General features: G+C 41.7%; 1 protein-coding gene across 5 annotated transcripts in view; it reads left to right on the forward strand.

Annotated features, from left to right (window-relative positions):
• Positions 1-2,561: 2,561 nt before the first annotated feature.
• usta (uronyl 2-sulfotransferase a) overlaps positions 2,562-22,456 on the forward strand; it is a 91,593-nt gene continuing 71,698 nt past the window's right edge. For 2 of the 5 annotated variants that reach the window (XM_051071866.1, XM_051071865.1), the window contains exon 1: positions 2,630-3,436. In XM_051071866.1, the coding sequence (XP_050927823.1) occupies positions 3,205-3,436 (232 nt within the window). In that variant the 5' untranslated portion in view covers positions 2,630-3,204. Of the gene's footprint in view, positions 3,437-22,456 lie in introns of all 5 variants that reach the window. The other 3 variants (XM_051071867.1, XM_018672643.2, XM_018672644.2) reach the window with 3 other exon arrangements.

The following is a 22,456-nucleotide window of genomic DNA, read 5'->3' on the forward strand; positions in this document are numbered from 1 at the left end:
CATTGGCCCTCTGATTGTCACTGTGCACTTACACACACACACTTGCACAGACACGCACAGTAATGGAAAGACGTGGGCATGACCTACTGGCCCTTTTCATCACTGTGGTAAACTGTGACACTGCACATTGGCGCACTGATAACTTTCTTAATTATATTTCAGAATTTAAAATGAAAAGGCATCTATGCACATCAAAAAGAACAAAAGAACACCAGACTTGATTTGATTAAAACCGTCTAACCTCTTATTATGTTATTCTTAGCTTCTTTTCTTTGTGTTGCATCTAGTATTAGTTTTCTAGGGTTTGGTCAAAAGGAAAAAAATATAAGACAACTCTTTTGACCTTACTGGAAAGTGTACACTACAGTATCTGAATAACAATTCCTGCGCTGTCAAAAGTTCAGTTGGTATAGACCTCTGAAACCAGGGAGCGTGAAAACATTGTCTTGTTGTGTCTGGCTTGTAATACCTCATTTAGAAAACTATACACATGTGCTCTGGACCAAGACTTCGAGTTCCTCTGCAGCTTTATTCCTCAGGTCTGTCTGGCTCTTGTTGCAGTGCAGCTGTTGTCAATAAAAACACGCTGAGGTTTTCTAGACTTATTCATGTAAAGGAACCCCAGATAGGTACACACCAGACAATGAACCCCAGTTTGATAAAAATTAATCTTAGAAGATTTTACTGTCTCAGCCTGTGTTTGCCATTCCTCTGACTGGAAACACACCCAGACACAACTGAACAAGCATAAAAAAGAACATGAACACTACCAATTTAATGTGTCTTAATATGCTAGTTACTTGTAGATTTAAAAAAAGGAGCCACTGTACAATCATTTTCCCTCATGCAGCTGTAATGAGCAGTTAGCCTCTACTTCCTTACTCTGTCTTCAACAGATATAACTGCTCATCCAATTTAAAATATCTCAGAGGGAAAAGTAAAAGACTAACTTGGCTTACTTGCTATTATTCTGAGCCACTTTCCTCTCCTGACTTTTGCATTTAAAAAAATTGTTTGTCTTCCTGTACAACCTATAGTGAGAATTCCCTTAGGTTCTGTGGGAGAATCACAATATAAGTAGACTATAACGCTTGATATAACTTGGTCATTGCATACGTCATCATTACAGAGCACGAACACTTAGCAGATATATAGTCACAGGAGACTGAGAGGAGTTCTCATGATGACACAGATTCCTCACAATGCACTTATAAACTGTGAAGAGTGTGATACCTTGATTGAACCTTATAGGGAAACACTCTGCTGCTTTTTACCCCTCAGGGAAGTAAGAACTAACTTAAGTAGTTCCTCTAAAAGTTTGTGCTGTGAGTGAAGTCTGATCCCTAAAGTTTACTTTAGTGTTGGAAGGCAAATCCAACTATCTGAATTTGTAGCTCTCAGAGGTTATTACCACTGCACTTCCTATTGATTGGTATTATGGTCAGGTAAACTCAGTTAAGGGTGGTGACCCTTAATACAGACACAAATGATGGTACTTTCTCTTTGTCTCCTTCTATGTTTCTAATATTTGCACTAATATGACTTTGCTTGTGTATAAAAACCTTGAGGGGCCACAGGTGGACAGACTGAATCTGTGTGAAATAACAAACAGCAATTTCAGAAGAACTTCAGTCAAAGTCCAGCCCCAGGATGTTACTAACTAGTACACAGACTTGCCACAGCCTAAGGCACTGAGTCACTGAGTCACTGAATTCACAGCTAAAACCTGGACCACACATCTGAACACATTACATTTTAAACATCTGTCCTGGTTGCTCTGTCTGTGTGGAGATTATGTGCCTTTTTTCCAGATGCTCCAGTTTTCTCCTTCTGTCCAAAGATATGCATTAGTGTTTAATTAGTTATCTGTTATCCCTACGTGCTGGCAAACCTGATGGATTGATGATTGAGGTACCTTAAAAACCACTAGAAATGGTTTAATTTAAATCCCAAGACCAGATGTTATGGTTAGACTAAGCCTGATTTACTGCAGAGACTTTCCTGACATCCATACTGTGGTACTGTGTAATAAACTCCTCTGCTGCATGGCAGATTGGGCTGGCAGAGCTATAAACCTGCAATGCATTCACCCTCATTGTGCCTAGCTTGCAATATGCACTGTACTGTGCTGTGCTGTTTACAATTCATTTACCTGTGGAAAAGCATGCTTGATGGCTGTCGACAGAACGATTCTGTTCCTCTTTATTACCTTTGGTCTTCGAAGCCAAATTGTTTTTCACAACTGCTGTTGCTCCCCTGGCTACTGTAGCCGTCACCGGTGAAAGTACATCGGCCTCTTGGTAAGGTAGTTACTGTGCTGAATGACTGCTCTTGTCCTCCCTAAGTGCAGGTGTAGTCTAATGGCAGGTTCTAAAGTCCTGCTGTGGAAAGATATATGGCTCAGTGTAAGGTTCTTACAGCTGGCCTGAGGGGGGAAAGAGAAAGTTTAAAACACACACACACACACACACACACAAAGTGAATCAGTAGACTTCTTTTCAACCTCAGACATCTGCATTCTTATCTTATCCCAAAGTGGTTATAACACAACTTGTTCCACTTTGTTCAACCCTACTAAGCACTTCACTCAGAGAATACATCACTGTGATGTTTCTATTGAGGATGTCTGTTTTATCTCTTGGCATTTTAATGACACAAGATATCTCAACTGTCAACGTTTTGGTAAAGTACAAGGCTTCAAACTTGCTGAAATTAAAATTGTAAATTCACAGCAGACTTAAAGCGCGTTCCATCGACCTCCACTCACTCTCTGTCCAGACTGTTACAAGTCAAACACGTCTCAGTGCACCACTCTCCCTGAACACTAGGTGACGCTGTTTTACGCGCTGTAATCCCAAATCCTCCTGTTATGAGGTGGAAGTTTTTTTTTCCCTCTTTCCACGTTCAGTAATCTGACACCCAAAAAAAAAGGAGACTCGGGAGCAGAAGGATGGACCCTTAACTCCGCTGGAAGGACGGAAGGAAGGAGCAGTCGTCCAACGAGCGCAAACGAGAGGGTGGCGAAAAACGCTGTGCGCAACAAAACAAACCCCGTGGCTGGCTGCGGCAGCGGAGGGAAGAGAGAGCTGGGTGCCTGCGCGTCTCTAAAATATACTGGCCGCCCGCTTCAAATGATCTCAAAGCGACAAGTTTCACTTTCCACAGGCGGATGGGTGACTTTCCACGGCGCTTTGTGAGGAGGAGATGATGAAGAATTTCAGCGGCAGTCCCCTTCACAGCAACAACCAGACTCCCAACCACATAAGAGAGCGAAACAACAGAAAGTACAGCTTTCTCTCTACCATACCGTTCCGATTTTCCCTGCGAGGTTATGGTTTCTGCATGGCTACGCTGTTCCTCTTCTGTTTCGGCTCCCTTTTTTACCAGCTGAACGGAGGACCCCCTAAAATCCTGCTGGACATCCGACAGTATCTCGGTAAGAACTTTTCCATTTTCCTCTGTTTTTGCCGGAGCGCGTCAGCAGAGAGATTCGTCCAAGTGAGAAAAAAAAGTTGCTCTGCATGTTTGGTCGCCCCTCTCTGAAAGGAAAGTTGATTCAGAATGAAAAAGTGAATCGTACCTCTCATTCACAGTCAAAGCCACCGGAGGCCACAGCTTCCCATCGACCCCATTCACCCCCAGATCACTCATCCCTCTTGACCTCACAGCATTCATAACCTTTGAAGCGGCAAACTGGCTTTACGTGAAGCTGCTGTGGCCTGACACACGTCCTCCTAAGAGTGTGCCTAATGCATTTTTGTATGCACAACTGCCTGATTTGAAACATTATATCGGCATTTTCAGGCCAAAATCTGAGGAATGCGCTCTCATTTGCACCATGTGAATAGCAGTTCTGACTTGTCAGAGCACGATTGAGATCTATTATGGTAACAAGAACTTAGCAACTGTCAAGACTGATAACTGTATGTGGAGACTGGTGGCTGACAACTCCACTTGTGCAGCCAGCTGGTGCGCTCCAGCCACACGGCGCTCGTCATTACGCACGGCTGGCACCGGTGGAACAAGGCGCAATAGTGTTCAAAAGGCTCAATTTAAATGCTGGTGCTTTTGAGACAAGCCAAGTAAGTTACACAGTGAAAAGAACGAGGCATGAGGTTTCCAATTTAAAACGTGATGTCCTGAAGTGAACACTTGGAAATGTGTTATCGTTTAGATATGACTTGGCACTGCTATATTACACTAGGAGGGTGATAACAAGAGGAAACTGGATATGACCCATGTGTGGCTGTATCTGCATTGGCGTTGACTGATAATCTTTAGAGTGAGATTTATCATGGGTCAAAAAAAGGAAGAGTGTGTTTTATGTGTGCCCTTGTGTCTTAGAACTCAGCTACTAATCTACATAGAGTCAGACGCAGAGGAGATTTCTTGTCATCATGTTTGTCACTGCAGCAGCAGAAGTGTGTGTTTGTGTGTCAGGAAGAGGTTGTGTTTCCTACCTATTTCTTTCAGAGGGCTCGAGGCCTTTATGACGTGATAAACATCTGGAACAGAATGAGAGTCACTCACCAAGTCAGCCACTAATCCCGTGGGTCAGATTGGTTTCCTGTAGAGACACACACGCTCAAACACTTTCACTCATGCACACACGCCCACGCACCACAGCTACACAGTATTGTCAAGAAATCACTTTGCTTTGATTCGGACCAGTGTTGCAAAACGTAAACACAGACAGTTTCTCTAGTTTTTGCAGTGTGTGAAAAAAAAGATTTCAGTGCCAGTTTTTATGTCTCTGTTTGGGTATCATGGAGAACATTGATACTTAGATGCTTTGCTCTGGAGTACAGCTTGATCGCATGAGCAGACTCTATATACAATACAGTGCTCACATTAAGTCTGATGAAACTTTGCAGCCTAATGTGATTTAGAAATTGCAGCAGTCGATGCTTGTTCATTTTATTGTAGAGTAATTGCTCAAAGCTAATGTGCACACACTCAGATAGCCTGTAATGTCTCTCTCATTAAGCAGCATTCTACTTTTAAAAAGTAATCTATAACCCACACGCACGCAAAGTTTAAGCTATCAGCTCAATCTTAGGTGCCTTACAATACATTATAAAGCAGACCTGTGTGCTATCAGCATGGACCAGCATGCTAATGCACCAGCAAGCAGACATGTGTGGACCATGAGGGGCGAGGAATCCCTCAATTCAAAGATGAATGGGTGTTCGGGCCCACCTGCATGACGTGGTCTTCGCTGCAGCTCTGCGCAAAGACCCGAGGGCCCGAGCCTTGTCAAACGCTAAGTCCTCTATACACTGCTGTTGACTTCAGGGGTGGTGGGGGAGGGTGGGGAGTGGTTCCTTATGTAACAGTGACACAACTACAGTGTAGCACCTCCACTGGGATCTGGATGAGTAATCTTCTCTGCTCTGAATAGGCTTTGTTTCTGACTGAAAATAGTGACACTGTTAAAGTGCTAACACAAAGTTACAAGCAGCAGTTTAGTTTTATGTTTTGGATAGTTTTGTCATTCCTGAGCCTCAGTCAAGTAGCAGGATTGTGATGAATGTCAGGCAACTTTCTTTCAGTTAGGATGTATAGAGTGTTGAGGGGATATGAAGCATTGTAGTGGGTTCTGAAAAGGCTGGGGTGTTGGTTTGGAGGTGAAAAAAAAGTAGATAAATGGGCTTTAGATGTGGTCTTCTCATTGTCCTCATTCTGAATAAACCTGTGGTCCAGAGTGCTCCGAGGAGAGAATAGAGGAATCTGGGGGGAAAACGAGGGAAGGTGGAGAGCTTGCTGTGCAGAATCTGCTTGTGCTTTGGTGGCAAAGCACCAGTGCAGGCGCACTGGTGCTTTGACAGAAAGTTTGGAGGAAAGATGTTTCCCAAAGAACTTCATGTTCCCTGCTCTTTGTCACCTTCACCCCTGTCAAATACAGAAACACTCTGTCTGCCTCCTCTACAGGTCTCTCTGAGCCTTGTCTTTGTGTGTGTGTGTCTGTGTGTGTGTGTGGTGTGTGTGTGTGTGTGTGTGTCATAGATCGATGAGTGAAACAGCTTCCCAGGTGAGTCTGGAACTGGATGCAAACTCCTGTAAATGTTATAGGGGATTCACTTAGCCCAACAAGAAGAATGAAGAGAAAATAAAGGGAAATTCAGTATTAAAAATCCCCCTCTCTATGCATACTGTATGTGTGTGATAGGCAGGCTAGCAGCCTCTATTGAGCAACCAGTGATTAGCTGATTTATTTACCTTAAGCTGACTTGTGTTACTTTTGGCCGCACTGTGCCAAGATGAAGGTGAGGATTCCTGGTGGGGTAAGTGAGTGTGTGAATGTGTGTGTGTGTAGAAGAGAATAGTGGGCTGATTTTGTGCAAGTGCTTCTCAAGTGTGCATGCTTCTCTCAGTCTCTCTCTCTCTCTCTCTCTCTCACACACACACACACACACCATAGAGGGAACAGACCCTTTTTTGTTTGGGCCAGCGGCAGGTTTGGTGTTTGAGTGTGTCACTCAACATATAGGTGCAGTAACTAAAACGGCGTGGAGACCTTTAGACCTGGATTTACAGCCTGCCCCACCACCATGCACTCCCTGTCACTGACTTTTTCTCACACTTTCTCAGTCTCTTTTTCCCTCTTACATACTGATATTCCCTCAACCTCCATTTGACTGACGTCTCTGTGTGGCAAAGGTGTGTGTGTGTGTCTCCGTGTGTGAATGCACAATCACACCTGACTGTGTGGCAGTGATTCCCCCAGACGTTTGACTTGGCTGAGCTGGAATGTCTTTGACTGAAACATGATTAAATTCTTTTTTTTTCCTTTTTCTTTTTTTTTTAGAAAAGCTGTAGGCCAGCCTGACTGTTCACAAGTCAGAAAAACACCAGTGTAGAGCTAAAACTGTGCTGAATAACAAATTAGCTGTGATCAGTCATCAGCCAGGACCCTTTTTATAGAAGCAGCTACCTCTGTTCTGGGTTAAAAACGCAACATATAACAGATATATGAGGTTAAATATGAAAGGATTTAGCAAAAACTGTACCCTGCCAGAGTTTGAAGTCATGAATCCTGTGTTTGGCTCTTACACTCTCTATTCACATGCAACACACGCCATTTATCTTCTCAGTGACATCCCAAATGCTAGCTGACGCTCAGTATTGTCATGATCTCAGGGATTTTGAATGCAGTGACAGGAAAATGAGTATTCCTGCTCTTTGATATTGCACGCCATCTCCTTGTTGTTCCAGAGAGTAACAGAGAGAAGGATCTAGAGTTTTTTTTCCCTGTGTCTCCCTCAAATCTTCCACTGACTGAGTGGGATCCTTCAAGATTAGCATAGATCAGCATACACATTGTGCTGGATTCTCAGATGTGTGGACGGATGTAATAGATTTTTAAGGATGTATAAGCTTTCTCTGTGTTTGCGTGTGTGTTGTTATAGATCCCAGTCCCCCCACTCACTCCATAAATCATAAACGCTGAACGAATTCAGTGCAACTGTCGGTCTCTCTGCTTCTCAAAAGAACTCTGTAACCTTAAAACGCTCGCTCAAATAAATTTGACTTACCAGAACCTGGCAGGTAGAGTGTGTGAGTTGTAGACTGAGGGGCGGTGTTGGGGATTACACAGGTATGTGTGGACACAGAAGAAGGCTCAGGCTCGCTCTCTGTCCTCCCTCCAGTTTCTGTCTTATTTACAGCATTGCTGGCCAGGAAGTGGGTGAAAGCAAACTTTTTAAGTGAATTCCAATAAAGTTTAGTTTGGCTAGCAGGAGTAGTGCTACCAATAAACTTTTACACGTATATAAAGGAGAAGAGAGTGAGAATGGGAGCAGAAGTGATGTAGAAAAGGACAGTGAAAGATCGCCTGCTGCAAGATGGCCCGGAGAGGACTTGCAACTGTGCATGTTGTGTAGACAAGCTTTGTTGCAATACACACAACTTTATTTTGAAATTCACAATATCGCCCTTCACTTCAGTTTCCCTGTTTTTGCTCTGCATATTGAATGAGACACACTTAACTCACAAACCTGCTCCACTAACCTCACATCTGACCTGCTGTCCTCATTTGCTTAAATGTCATTAAAAACACATTTAAACATATTGAGTCATGTCAAGTGTTTTAAATGTGCATGCGCAGACCTACACACATGCAGAAGAGCTTTTTTTTAGCGAGCCAGACATGTAAGTGTGACTTCTGGAGCAAACTCACCGCCCCGTTTACGCCAGTACGCCCACTTCCTGTCAAAGGATATTAAAAATACAAGGTCTTTGTTTCATCCAGTCATTTTGTTCTTCAAACTGACTGATTTAGTGGCTCTGAGTCCCCGACCAAAATGACAGAGCCCATGTTTTAAAGTGTCAAATGTCACTCAGCAGGGGTTGCCAGGTGTGCACCAGCCTAACTCAGGGGTGAAGTTGGTCACAGTTGGAAAAATACTTAAACTGTCCATTTATTCACATTTTTCTTTATTTACTTGTGCAGTGTTTGAGCAGAGGTGCCAAACCGTAGCACAAACAAACATTTCTATTTTATACTAAAGACTGCTACTTAAAGATAATCTCATGTGCCGGGGGCGAAGATAGAATAATATTTTGCATCCATCCAACACCTCCAGCTGACAAGACTCATTAAGAGGGGAAAGCAGGACAACTTGGCCTACTTCCTCTATATTCCCTCCAACCTACAGTATGTTAGTCCTCATGGAAGTGTCAAGGAAAGCATTACCTCCGACAGACCCCAAAACAACTCCTAACTGGCGTCACGTCCAGTCTAAATGCCAAAACAATCAGACGGCTTGTAATTCCCCCTGGGTTGGTAAAACGAGCAGCCCTCCCTGCTGTGCGCAGGCGAGCCACACTCTGTTTATTTACCTGCTTTCTAACGCACATGCCAGCTCGATTAATTAGGTCTAGGGGTTTAATGGAAACCCAAGATAAAAAGACTGACGATGCTTTGATTTTAATTTGATGATTTAAAAGAAACAAAAGCAGAAATTTGAGTAGTATTTTATGATTGTTCTAAGTACCTGGTTTACATGCAGTAAATGGATTGGCATATTTTCTTTTTCAGTAGTTAATGTAAATGATGATCTATTGCATTCCTTTTTTCCTGGGTTATTCCAATATGAAATCATTTGAAAAATAGCTTCATGTTGACCCTGTGATTACATAATAGAAGCAATTAGCATTACCAATTAGCATCTCCATGCCTGAGAGGCTGCCATTGCCCTCTCCAGAGAAACAGGCAAACACTAAAACAACACAGGGTAATTATCCTCCATTAGAGCATTTGTTGTTCACCACACAAAAAGAGAGCAGATGTAGAAGAAAAATTACCAATGCGCCAGTGTTGTTAAACTGTGATTGCTGTTCAAGGCTTGCTGAGCAATGATGGTTGGAACCCAAGAGAAATCCCAGAGAAATTTGTGGGCAATGGTTTGTGCATAGGCTTGTGTGCTATGCTACTGTATACTGCCTGCAAATGACTGATCAAACTAAGACATAAATAGTGACATAAAAGAAGAGCATGTTCTACACAGATTGTATGTTAAATGTGTGCAGTTAAATACACAATAATTTTAAGAACTTGAGGTGACTTACTTTGACTTTACAGCTCTACTGTACGTCTCATTTCTTTACCCCTGGAAAAAAAGCATGATAGAATGCTTCTTTTCATCAGACTGACAACATGGATGTGTTATTTGTTTTTTTAAATGTTGTTTAAGTGATGTTTTTAATAGTTTAGCTTGAGAGGTGCTTTTAGGTGTATTTTTGAACTTTGGAGTGTGTCAGGTTAAGCCAAGTCAAGATAACTTAGCCTATCATAGCATATAAACCCCCATAACTTTTTGTATTGTCATTTTTTGTAGATTTTGTTGCTATTTGACAGAGCCGGGCGAACAGTTTGCTCCTGTTTCCCTTCCAAGCTAACCATCTGCTGGCTGTAGCCTTATATTTAATGGGCAGATATGGGAGTGGTATCAGTCTTTTTATCTAACTCTCCAGAAAGTGGATAAGTGTATTTCCTGAAAGGGCAAACGATTTCCTTACTGCAAAGATATTCACATGATGTCAGTCTTCTCAACTTTTGGCAAGAAAGCAAGTAAGTATATTTCCCAGAATTACAAATGATTCCTTTAAAAACTTTTATCGCCCAACTCTATGATGTAAAAGTGAGATATATTCCACACAGCTTGAGTCAGCTTGAGTCTATTTATTTCAGCCTTTTGTATTTCATGTAGTAAGAATACATTATACACCAGCTCAGAAGGGGGTTGTTCTTAGGAACTGTGTGCTGTTTTTAATGGGTTGCCAAGACACTGATGATAGCTGGTTGTGGTGACTTTTATGTCAGCGCCTATGGTGGTGCATGAATGGGTGGGTGGCTCAGGGCCCACAGCCACTGGGCGGTACCTTGGCTAATGCTTGTAAGAAGGCGACTACGTATATCCCATAATTTAAAAGATCAGTGCCAGGATAAATAGAGGTCCTTAGGTATCTGCTTACAACATTAAACTGAATGCCCTGCTTTAATCAGCTCTTCTCTGTTCATCCAGAAAGGATAAGACCTCTAATCTGAATCAAGGTCTTTTTATACCTCAATTAGAAACAGAATAATTGCAGTCTACTATGTGAGTGCTGTTGATGTTTGGACCAGTTTTGCTGGCTTCCTTATATCTTTGTGCCCTGGTGTTGTTAGCCTTTTTGGAAGTTTCTTTGTTTATTTTGGCAAGTGTTGGAAGCGCAATGCATTCCTCTGTTTATTGCCACAGAACACCCAACATGTTGAGCGCTTGTTTCCATTCAACTGGCCACATATACACTTGTCATCAAACAGCAGGTTTGTGTGGTCACTAAAGTCAAGCAATTATTTTCCAGTTTGATTCAACAACTGGGTTCTAACTTTTCCCTCAGAGCTCAGGACAAACACACAGCCCGAAGCCAAGTAATTGGCTGTTATGGGACTTGTTAAGAGGAAACATGTTGCCCGGTGGTCAGCGACATACCTTGTTCAAGGAACTCTGCCTATCTTTATTCTGAGAGTGTTCACCACAACTCTGTCTGCTAACCTCATTTCATGGTAATGAAAAAATATATAGTGTTTTAAAATAGCAGCCTTAAATATACAGCAAAGCAGATAGGCCGGCAATGCCCAGCCCATGTTGTTAAAACCACTACATGCTGGTTTGGGGAAATGTATTGCTTTGCACTTTAAAGTTTTATATAGCCTTCCCTTTTTTGGGTTCAGCTGAGTCGAAAGAGAAATCCAGTATTTCAGCTGTTTTCTAGAAACGGAGGGCATTTTCCAAAGTTATTTTGTGTGAGTATATCAGAGCTCTGTAAAGCTGCCCTAATCAGCATTTTTTATACTGGCAGTGGATGAGGATGTAGAACAGTCTATTGACATACAGGACTATACTGTTCACAAGATCTTCTTATGTGTTGTCCAGCATTTCCCAGGTCATAAAGTCTAGAAACGTGCCAGAGTTTTGTCCAAATAAATCATTATTCTAATCATTATAATCAATATTATAATAATCATTATTCATCAGGCACCAGCTCTTCCCTACTTTTTAGCTGCAGAAATCACTTCAACAGATTGCACAGATAGTAACAACAGGTGTTAAATGTTATTTTGCCAGACACCAACACTGAAACCTAAGGGCACTACTATTACTATTAAAAATTATTATCTTTCATCTGGTCTGCACAGGCCTGTCTGCTCCAAAGTCCCTGAACATAAAAGTCAATTAACCACATGAATTTGTGTGATTTTGTTTCCACTTACTTGTGCAAGTTCATGCATGTATACGCAGTTAGATGCATTTAAAAGAATCTCGTCCGTGATGAAACTCAGATTAAGGAAAGACCATTACATAGTGATAAAACAATGTCTCCATGAAGCCAGGAACACTGGAAGACTGGGGAACACACAACACAAACACTCACATTCATGCTCTGTCAGCTGCTGCTTAGCTTACATAAAAGATCCAAATTGTTTCATTGATAATATGCAACTCTTGCATGAAATGGCTTTATACATTCCACTCTCTATTTCATTGCACTGCAGCTTTTTCCTCTGTTTAGTCTAAAAGGTGTTCTGTGCTTTACACTCCGACTTTAGGAATTTTACAAAAGACACACTCTTCACACAAGCTAGAAAGAATGCATTTATTTTTGTTTGGAGAAAGATAGTTTTTACAGAGCTGCTCCACATATCTGAAGGCCAAGCTAAATAAAGAGGAAAGCTAGAGAGATGTCTTGTAACCCCTCCCAGCTCCCATTCAAGCAAAGTCTTATGTAATTTTTACCTGTCACTCAGAAAGTCATAACTCTGTAACGTAGACAACAGCCTGAAGTAGACCGGTAGAAATGATCACCAAAGGCTTTGACACCCTTTAAGCTGAGATGCAGCTGACTTATTCTTATCATTTTATTGGTTGCTGACACCAGAGGCAGCTCAATATTTTAACGTTGACATTGCTGGATGTGAATTTGCAAAAGTGTGTACTAAGCTGCCAATATTCCATAATGCGATTCATAATCTCAGTTTTAATGAGGCTTTATAGTCAAATGTGTTATAAATTCTTGCCAATTTTCTTTTTCTTTTCTTTTCTTCTTCTTTTTATTACAAACTTGAAGCCTGAGGACACTCCCAACTTTTATTTAATCCCTGCAACAATCTTGCCTAGCAGTCCACATCACAAAACACATTCTAACTTTCTACCTACAACCAGCGGTGACTGTTCCTGTCCCTGCTTGCAGCAGGTGGAGTACTACAGTCACTATCCTTAGAGAATAAAAATATGTCATTGCTCTAGAGCTTCTTGGCTGGGCTGAGACAGATTAATGGATTGATGGCACAAGGAGGAGGCAGACACTCAGAGGACAGTCTGAAAAGCATTTTTGAAATGTTTTGATGGAATGTGGCCGTCCCCCGTGGAAAGTAAACCTCACCTTGGCCAGATCTCACACCTCTGTCTCAAAATGTGCTCTCCTTCTCTGAAACCCACCTTTGTCTCAAACCACTTCTCTCTCTCTCTTGCTCTTTCTTTTAATGTTCACACACTTTTCTCTCAGTGCCTGCCTCTTATGCCAAGACAGGAGCGCAAACTGTGACTGACAGCAACATCGTACTTGCCAAAAAAAGTGAGGGTTAGTGCTAAAATCCACATGCTGGCATCACCTGTCACACTTATGACCTCTTCAATATCTAGATCTTTTTTTTTTCTTTCTTCGTGTTTACCTTCCAAATAACAGATGCCTCAGATGCTAAAGCCGCAACCGAGGCGTACTGTAGTGGTAAGCTGCAACCATAACTCTGTACAAATGTTCTGGTCTGCAGGAGAAACCACATTTTCCAGATGTTTTTCGAAGAGACATCTTGAGTGAAAGCAACTCAGTCCAAACTTAACAAAGTCTTTATCCAAAGACACAAACATCCAGCTTCCAAGAAGTTGTTCTTTTTCCTGTCTGGTCAAGACTGAGGTTGAGTCCTTATTCTCAGCAGGGGATTGGTTCAGCAAAGAAGTCAGCAGGCGTGGTTTATTGGTGTTAATTATGTGGTGTTTGTGTATTTTTGAAAGGGAGAGTGATGAGCTGAAAATGAAATGTTTCACCTTAGTTACTTTGCAACCATCTGCAGAGGTTCAGGAATGTAACCCACCACAACAAACTAGTATCTCTTCAGGCTTTCACGAGAGGTCAGAGGTCATGTTAGGACCTTGGCTAAACCCAGCTTGAGGTTAAATGGGTAACTCTATAGTTTAGTGCTATTTCTTACAAGCACAGTGTTGCTACGCCCCTTGAAAAGCCATCAGTTGTCTGGCCTGGTTCACTGGCCCAGATCCTGGTTGTGTAGTGTTTCCACTGGCCTGGCCCAGAACAACCTTTCTGCTGCACCAGTCTGGTTCGGACTGGACTGAATAGATGCCAGCTGGACCTGCCTGTCCTGTAAATCCATCCATCACTCTGCAGAAAGCTGTTCTAATTCTTCGCCACAAATTCTCACCCCAAGGATTACCATACTCTCCTCCACCGTTTATCCAGCCTCCCTTTTCTCTCTCTGTCTTTCTCCCTCTTTTTCCATCTCCATGTGGTCCCTCGCCACTTTCTCTCCCTCTACATCCTCATGTTGTGTATCTCTTCTCCCATCATGCTCTATTCTTTTTTTTCTCTCCTCCTCTTGTTTCCTCTTCTGGAAGTCTTTGTAAGAAACCTCCACGTAGAGTCTTTCCTGGACAGCAAACTCAGAGCAAACAGATGCAGCCTCTGTGTTGTCCTCTGGACTGCAGTGGACGTGTATGACACAAACACACACACACACACACACACAACTGTGCCACTGGGTGCGTTGGCTGTGTGGAACTGCCAGCTGGAACGTTTGTGTCTCTAATCACTACATGCAGTTCCATTACACACTCAAACCGCAGGATTTCAAAACCACTGTCTCCCTGAACTCTCCTGTATCTCCTCCACCCATTTGACATGCCCATTCATGTGTACACGTTACTGTTTATGCATGTTTTATCTGTGAGTGTGTGTGTTTTGTGGGAGTTTGCAGACTGTAAACAAGTGTCACCATGTCAGTGATTTCATGAGTTCACAGTTGTATATTTGTGTCTATGCTCGTGGAACTGCTGTTGGTATGAAAAGTATGTGTATTGATTGCTGCTTCACTGTCTAGGAGAGAAAAAAATAAACTTTTGTTTTGTTGTTGTTTTGTTCATGAAACTTGCTTCAGGGAACACATAACTGAATGCAATCTACTGAGAGAGAGATAATAAACAGTATAGGGAGATATCAAAGAATTCAAAATACAGTAAAAGAAGAGATAAAAGTTGCAATATTGAGATCACAGCCTTTGGGGATTATCTGCAAACATTACTATCCACTTCCATCAGCCAGCTGTTTATTTTCAATTTTCTTTGTCCTTTTTAACTTGTTTCTGCTCTTTATAGTCTCTCCAGAAACAAAAAAAAGAAGTCCCTTAAGGGCAGCTGGCCATGAATCTAGAAACCGTCATCATCCATCTTCCTTACGCAAGTGTCTTTGAGCCTCTCTCCCTGACTCAAAAATTTTAATTTTTTTCTCTCTCTTTCTCGTACGTTTCATAACAGGTTGTTGTGCGCTCTGGCTCTAGCATGTAGCTCAGTGTCGTCTTGTCTATAATAAGCCGCTCTGTTCTAATGAGGTGTTCCTAAAGGGCTGAAGCTGAACCGCTGACCACTAGCTAGTGTAGCCTAGCCCACATTGCTAAATTAGAGAGAAGCTTGATCTTCAAGGCCACGCTTAGCTGGAGCCTGTGCTCACAGGCGGCAGCACAGTGAGCTTTAGTGAGTAGTAAACATGTAAAATGTAGAAGAAAAATGGGGACATGTATATTTTGTTTATTTCTGGTGTTATGATGCACCATGTTGGAATTGCACTGAAGTAGAAGTAGCAATACAACAGTGCAAAAAAAAAAAAAAAAAAAAAAAAAAACTCCATTACAAGTAAATATCCTGCTTTAAAATGTGTATTTATGTAAGAGAACATAATTTGCAAAATGTACTTATCCAGTGTAAAAGTATATATTGTGGGGCTTGGCTTCTTTCAGAGTTAAACGTGTATGTGTGTATAAAATTATACTATAAGCTGCAAATCATTGCTGCAGGTTGTTACTCTTTATAACGATTTGTCATGACTCGAGAGATGATTGTATGTTTTGTAAGTGAAATCTTTGCCATCCTCCTTGTTAACATGCCTTCCCTCATGTACACAAATATAATTTAAATAGTGAACTTCACTAAAATAAAAGATACTGCGCAACGCCAAAATCACAAACTGATCACCTGCGTCATTGCTTGTGTGGTCGGTAGGTGGAGTGAACGATCTTTACTCAATAGGTGGTTCTTTGATTCCGTCAACGAACCGGACAGTTAGCTGAATCCACTGGAGCCTGACACAGGTAATCAAATACTTAAACTAGCGGACCGTTTGTAGTTTAATGTCATTTATCACCAAACATCGTTTAACAGTCAGCTCTCGGGTGTGACTGTTCATCATGATACCGACTAGTTAGTTTTTAATTAGCTCGCTCGCTAGCTAGCTAGCTAGCTTAATTCACACGTGCTACGCAGTTAGCATTAATCCCCGACTGACAAACTTGAAACCGACAAACGAAAGTTGAAATACTTTTCTTTAAATCTAGTTTGTGTAAAGATTTAAGATGGACATTAAGATGAAGTACATCATTATATTTTTCTTTTCACTGCTAGACTATCAAGTGGAGCCCAGTACCAGCTGCGCATCAAATAACCCTGTGTTTGCTTTCAACAGTGACACAGATGAACCTGAAAAGACAATATCAATCACAGCTCAGCTTTGGGAAGGGAGGAGATACAGGACAAGATGAGGAGACTGAGAGAAAAAGAAAGAAAGAAAGAAGATGAAGGAGAGGAAGGGCAGGTACCAGTCACTGTGTCCAGGGTAGCAATAGTAGTATGTCCTGATGACTTACCTGATAACATTCAGTGTAGGCCTGATTACCACAGAGATATGTTCTTTGTCAATTACAGTGGAACCTATAGACTCAATTTAACAACAAAACAAACCAGGCACGATGTAAGTCTGACTATATCATATTATTGCATAAATATATTATTTTATAAAATGCATTTTCCTCATGTTATGTACTTTTTGAGACAGATTTCTGCAGTGCTCACTGACATGGTTTTGAAGTTAATGTTTTCCCATTTTTGCCCTGTAACTTAATACGGAAAAACCCAAGTAAAGTACAGATTGCTCAAAATGATACTGTAGTAATGTAATCAGTCACTCTCCACCACAGATTCCTCCCAGGTTGTTGCAAACTCCCAGCCAAGCATCAGTGTCCTTGTTTATTAATGCACAGGCAGACTTTGCTCGTCAGCATTTGTGTCAGTCACATATGTTAAGATAGACTGTGTTGTACAACTTGCTGCCTGACTATTTATAAGAGTAAAGGATCCCTGTGGGTTGGTCTAAATAAAGGGGTTGAAGGACCAGCAGAAACTGGGCCTATGTGGGTTATTCTTCCCACAAAACAATTCCCAGCTTTCCCGGCTACTTTGCCCTCCGCAGAGATGGAAAGCCGCACCGCTTGAACCAGGCTTTCGTGCGGTTTGTGTGTTCTGGTTGACTGTCTGTTCTTTGAAATATTAAGTGCTTTTTAGGGAAACAGGTGGAAATGCGGTCCCATTCTGCACTCCCCCCTCATTAGCCAGATGTCCTTTACTTTGTGACTTCCTTTATCTCTTCTCTCCCTCTTTATCTTTGTCTCCTCTTATTCTTTAATCCCTCTGGCAATTTCATCTCCCAGACTAGAGTCTTAACAAGTGGGCTAGATTCCTCCTCCTGTATTTATAGGCAGAGCTGAAAGCATTTGCCCACACAAAATTTCAAACATGACACATTGATTACAGGCCAGTGCAGACTGTCTGAGTCTGTGAACTGTGACCAGCAGCATATGGACAGAAATGACCATGAGCGACCACAAATACAGTTGGACGAATGTATAAGCAGTGCTGTTCTGTGGTTTAGAGCTGACGTCTCTAGAATGTCAGTGACGTATTGAGGTTCAGATGTAACTTGGATCCAGCCCTTACTAAACCAGTAAGTTTAAAACTGGGTGTGGATGCAGTGTAGGTTTTATTCTGGCATTTGTTTTTGCTAGTCTGACCTAGTTTTCACTGTCCGTATCATCTCAATGTTTAGTGCAGTGTTCATTTTTCACGCCGTCTTTTTTTTTTTTTTTAAAGGTGCAAAAACTAGACTAATGCATGTCAGCCACAGACTGTGAATGAATGCCTGCCATTCAGAACTAGACTGCCTGACCACGATTGAGAGTTAATCATCATAGCTGCCCTCAAATGACAATGAGCTGACCATCAGATGGTGTTTATGAATGAAAACTAGTTATTTCTTGCCGCAGCTCTCTGTGAGCTAGTGTTTGGCCTGGATTTGAAGCCGTGCCCATGTTTCCAAGAGGCCAGTCAAGGGTGAGAGAGTTTCCCTCACCTTAACGCCGCGCAGCTCTGCCGGCCCGTATTAGCATGAGTCAACAGCGTCGGCGTGTGGATGCTGTGTTTGTTTGCCTCTGCCTCGCATGCATGTGTACAATAGCTATATGTGTGTGGGAGAGGGGGAGAGAGGCAGAGTGTGTATGTCGGGCTCAGCAGAGCGGCTGTTGGGAGGGTGAGCGCAGCACAGGGTTTTAGTGTGCTGCCTCTAACCAAGATGTGATATACTGTGTAACCCTGCCCTAACACAGCAAGGGAGGCAGATTTAGCACCTTCAATCCTCCCAAATGCCTTCCCTCTGGCCCTGATGACAGAAACAGGGAAGGAATACACTTGGCACTCTGCTGGTACTGTAAGGAAACCCACTTTATGAAGAAAATTAGGCTCCTAATGACCCATAATAGGTGTATATTTCTTTATTGCTTCTCCTTTAGAGCCTGTGGTTTGGGTTTTGTTGCCAGAGACGAAACCAAAAAAAAAAAAAAAAAAGGCACTCATGCTCAGAAGCTTATTGTGCATGTGTCAACATAGAGGGATTTGCTCATTAGCGTGTTTATTAGCTTAATGAATAGCTTCTTTATCATAAGCAGTTAGATTTAGGATGTTATGGCAGCTTAAGAGCCCAATGTTTAAATCATCAGTGTTATTGGTCTTTCTGCAGTAATTATGTAGTGGTTATTAAAAGAGGCAACAGGGTGAGAAAGACCAGCTATTTCCTGGCATCTGTATGGAGATAAGAAACAATGATTACATATGAAGCCAGGGAAACCACAGAGGTCTCAGAGTTCAAGAACGCTGGTATTTCTCTGACAGACACTCGGTCACATTACTGTCAATGAAAATGAAGTGCTTTGTTGACAGAATATGTGTATGTATATTATGTGTTGTTATGTCAGTGCTGACAAGTACATGTATTCTGCAGGGTTTTTGCAGGGTCTCTCTTTTAGCCCGTTTTACTTGCTAGTTTCATCAGTAAGTAAATAGGACTATCTTCCCACCAATGACTCACTCACATGTAGAGCTGAAACTATTAGTTGATCAATTGAGTAGTTGATCAGCAGAAAATGAATTGGCGATTATTCCGATAACCTATTAATCATTGTTGTAATTTTTAGTGAATTTAATACTTCCAGGTCCTCAAACTGAACACCTTTGGGATTTGGATAAGGCATTTAAAGGCAAGCAAGGCATTTAAAGAAGTCACTGTGGAGCTCTTGGATATTGTGATTTGGAATTTTTTACTGTCATTAGAGTAATTCAGGATGAAAATAATCAGCTGCCCTGCTCTCATTCAGAGGATAGTTCAGTGCCACCAGTGAGCAGAACTTTATGACTCATTCTAGTCTTAAAATGTTCAAACCTGAATTTTCTGACATTACCTAATGCCCATCACAAACCTACTGTATGAACCAGTATCTACTATAAGACACAGAACACTGTGGTGACAAAAATAGTATGGGTGCAACTTCCTCTGTTACTCAAGCTGGATCATAGTTCATGCATCTCTATGCTGTTATATACACAACCACAGATTGTATGAATCATTTGCCTGAACTTAAGTTTATGTAGGAAGCTAAGATGATGCGTCAGCTTTCATCTGGAAGTCTGTGCTTGCAAAGTTACTTAATGTCAACATCTACATAACTCGGCCCATTGGGTGGCCACTTTTATGTGTCCAGGTTTTTGACATCCTCAATCAAGTCACTTCAGATTTTACATTACAGCTAAGCCCAAAAACAAGGCTGTTCCACTTCCACTTATCTTGTAGTTATGTTTTATTATGATTATTTTTTAGATGGTGATTATTATTGTTGGCCATGGCCAGCAGTACATATAAGCTATGATTTGCTTTCATATTCTGCCTTTAAATCTGACTGATGATGATGGTGGATTGATTTTAAAATGCCCTGATTGTTAGTGTAGTAGGCCTATACAGCCTGTTTCAAAGGCTTCATCTATAAATACTTCTTTGCTGTTCTTGGAAGTGTGAGCTGCCATCTGTTGTTTATTGCTCGGTTGTTGCTCTTTGCTCTCTTTTTGGCCACTGTGGTCCAGTCGGATGCCAGACGCCTGTCACTGCATTATCACCAAACTGTTCAGACATTGTCACTCCATTTACATTGTTCACTTCAGTTAAATAAAATGTTTTTATTCCCATATAAAATAAAAAATTGGTTCAGTCGAGATGCTTTGTAGTGTAGACAGTAAATGTGTTTTTGATTATGTAAGCATGATATGTGATACCTCAAGTGTTATTCACAAAGTTTGTTAAAGTTCTCCTCTTCTTCACTGAGGCAGATCACCGTCACCAACATGTGCTCAACACATGGCAAGTGCACTTTATTTGGCACCTGATGAGGGTAGGGAAAAAGTAACGTGTAGGGAAGTGTGTGTAGGTGTGTGAGTGTGTGCATGTGTATGTGTGTGTACAGAGTTTCAGGAGGCACTACGATGATGTCATGGGGTACAAGGTGGTCCTGCTGCAGACGCACATCCTGTGGCTTCTGGTAACGGGCACTGTAAAATAACCTTGCACACATACACACACAAACATTGTCATTCTTTTCCTCACATGCGCACATGCCACCGAACAAAGGCACAGCCAGACTTTTCTCTCCTTCTTTTTCCTTGTTTTTTTCCACTCAACACAAACACTACATGCAATCAAACGTGTGCATATACATTCACATGCACACATAGCCTGAGAGAAGTGAGTACAAAACAAGGGAGTGGCAGCGTTCCGGTCCTCCAGTGGTTTAACCTGGCACTGACCAGAGCTGCAGTCCAAGATGGAGCCTGACAACAGTTTCCGTCAAATGAGTATTTATGTAACAGATGATGCAGGCATGGAGGCCATGGTTCTGCCACCATCCACTGTGTAATTAGTGAGAGGTTTGGGGTTTCATGGATTCTGCTTATACATGTGAAAGCACACACATACACAGAGACTAAGACAAGTAAAAGACAAGTAATACTTTTTTTTTAAATGCTTTTTTTCATTATAAATTCTAGTATCTGCAGCAGCACAGTGGCAATAAACTGCTTCTGCACAGCACTGCTGTGTATGGAAAACAGTGGAAGGTGGAGAGGGAGAGTCATGGTTTGGAAGAGTTTAATTCTTCCAAAGTAGTAATTAGGTAAGAAAAATATTACCCAAATATGATTATAATGATGATGCATTAGTTGAATTAAGCAAAGCGATTACCTCATTACAATAAATCAGCTATTGAACATTTGTGGAAAACTCGCCGGCATTTGGGCACGATGTATCTTTTTGACTAGTGTTGGCCTCACTCCTGCTCTGATTTCCTGTCAGCAGTGGGTAGAAGCATTTTGTTTCTGACTCTGGCACCTGACTGTACCGACTGTTTCTGTCAGTTTATGGTCAATGTGTCTATTTATGAAATTTCCATTCCTGCAGTCATGTTTGGGATTTATTGTGGAGGCAACTCTCCTAGTTTTTGCACTGTTGCATATCTATTTTTGCTGTCATAGAAGCTGAGTTATACTTTATTTAACCAACTAGTATTTACTATTTCCACAATGAATAAGACTTGGGAATTGTTATGTTTTGTTATTTGTTCTGGCTCAACAAATTTAATTCAAACAGTGATACTATTTGACCTTTGCTGAAATCACACCTCTCTGTGTCAAACAGGACAGTGTAACAGTCCTATAAAGGTCTATTGTTGAGGCTTATGAGAAAAGTAGCACGCTTCAATGGACTACAGTCACACATTGTGTGGGGCTCCTGCGTTTTCCTCTCTGTGGAAATATTTTATGACGTGGACTCAGTTTTGACAAGGCTATCCAAAAAGCTATTACAACTACTTAAATAATTCCATTCCATCATTTCACTGTACATCCCTCCACATCTATCTCTCTTTTATCATCTCGCTTCCACAAACCTTTATTTTTCTCTCTGTCTCTTGCCATCTCTTTCTCTTTTTCTCCATCAGTCGTCCTCTTTCTTCTGTGCCTCACTCCAGTGTGAGACTTAGCACCACACAGGCTCTCTTTATGCAATCTGTTTGTTCTGCAGAGCCAAGCTGCAGCGCCATCCCTGCCGTGCTCACTGGGTGAGCAAAGTCTGACAAGGATTGCCGCTGCTGCAGAGACAGACGGAGATTAGATGATAGATTTGAGACTTTAGTCATCATAATCAATAACACTTCTGTGGTGGAATGTACGACACACACATGGTTGACACGTCCACACATGGACACACACATTGTTACAATTAGGAACCCGTCATTGCCGGGACCAATATACAGAAGAATGCATGTATCTCCTGCTGTCAGCCATAAGACAAGGGTCCTTCTCAAAGCTGGATGAGTCACCAAGCCAACACTTCCTGTTAGGAAGCGATAAAATTCCATCTCACTCCATAGTTAGTATTCTCCTTAATCATCATTTTATCTCATGAGCACATTAGTAATCACTAC

This window comes from Lates calcarifer, linkage group LG7_1 (genome assembly GCF_001640805.2).
Source record: "Lates calcarifer isolate ASB-BC8 linkage group LG7_1, TLL_Latcal_v3, whole genome shotgun sequence".
Classification (NCBI taxonomy): Eukaryota; Metazoa; Chordata; class Actinopteri; family Centropomidae; genus Lates; species Lates calcarifer.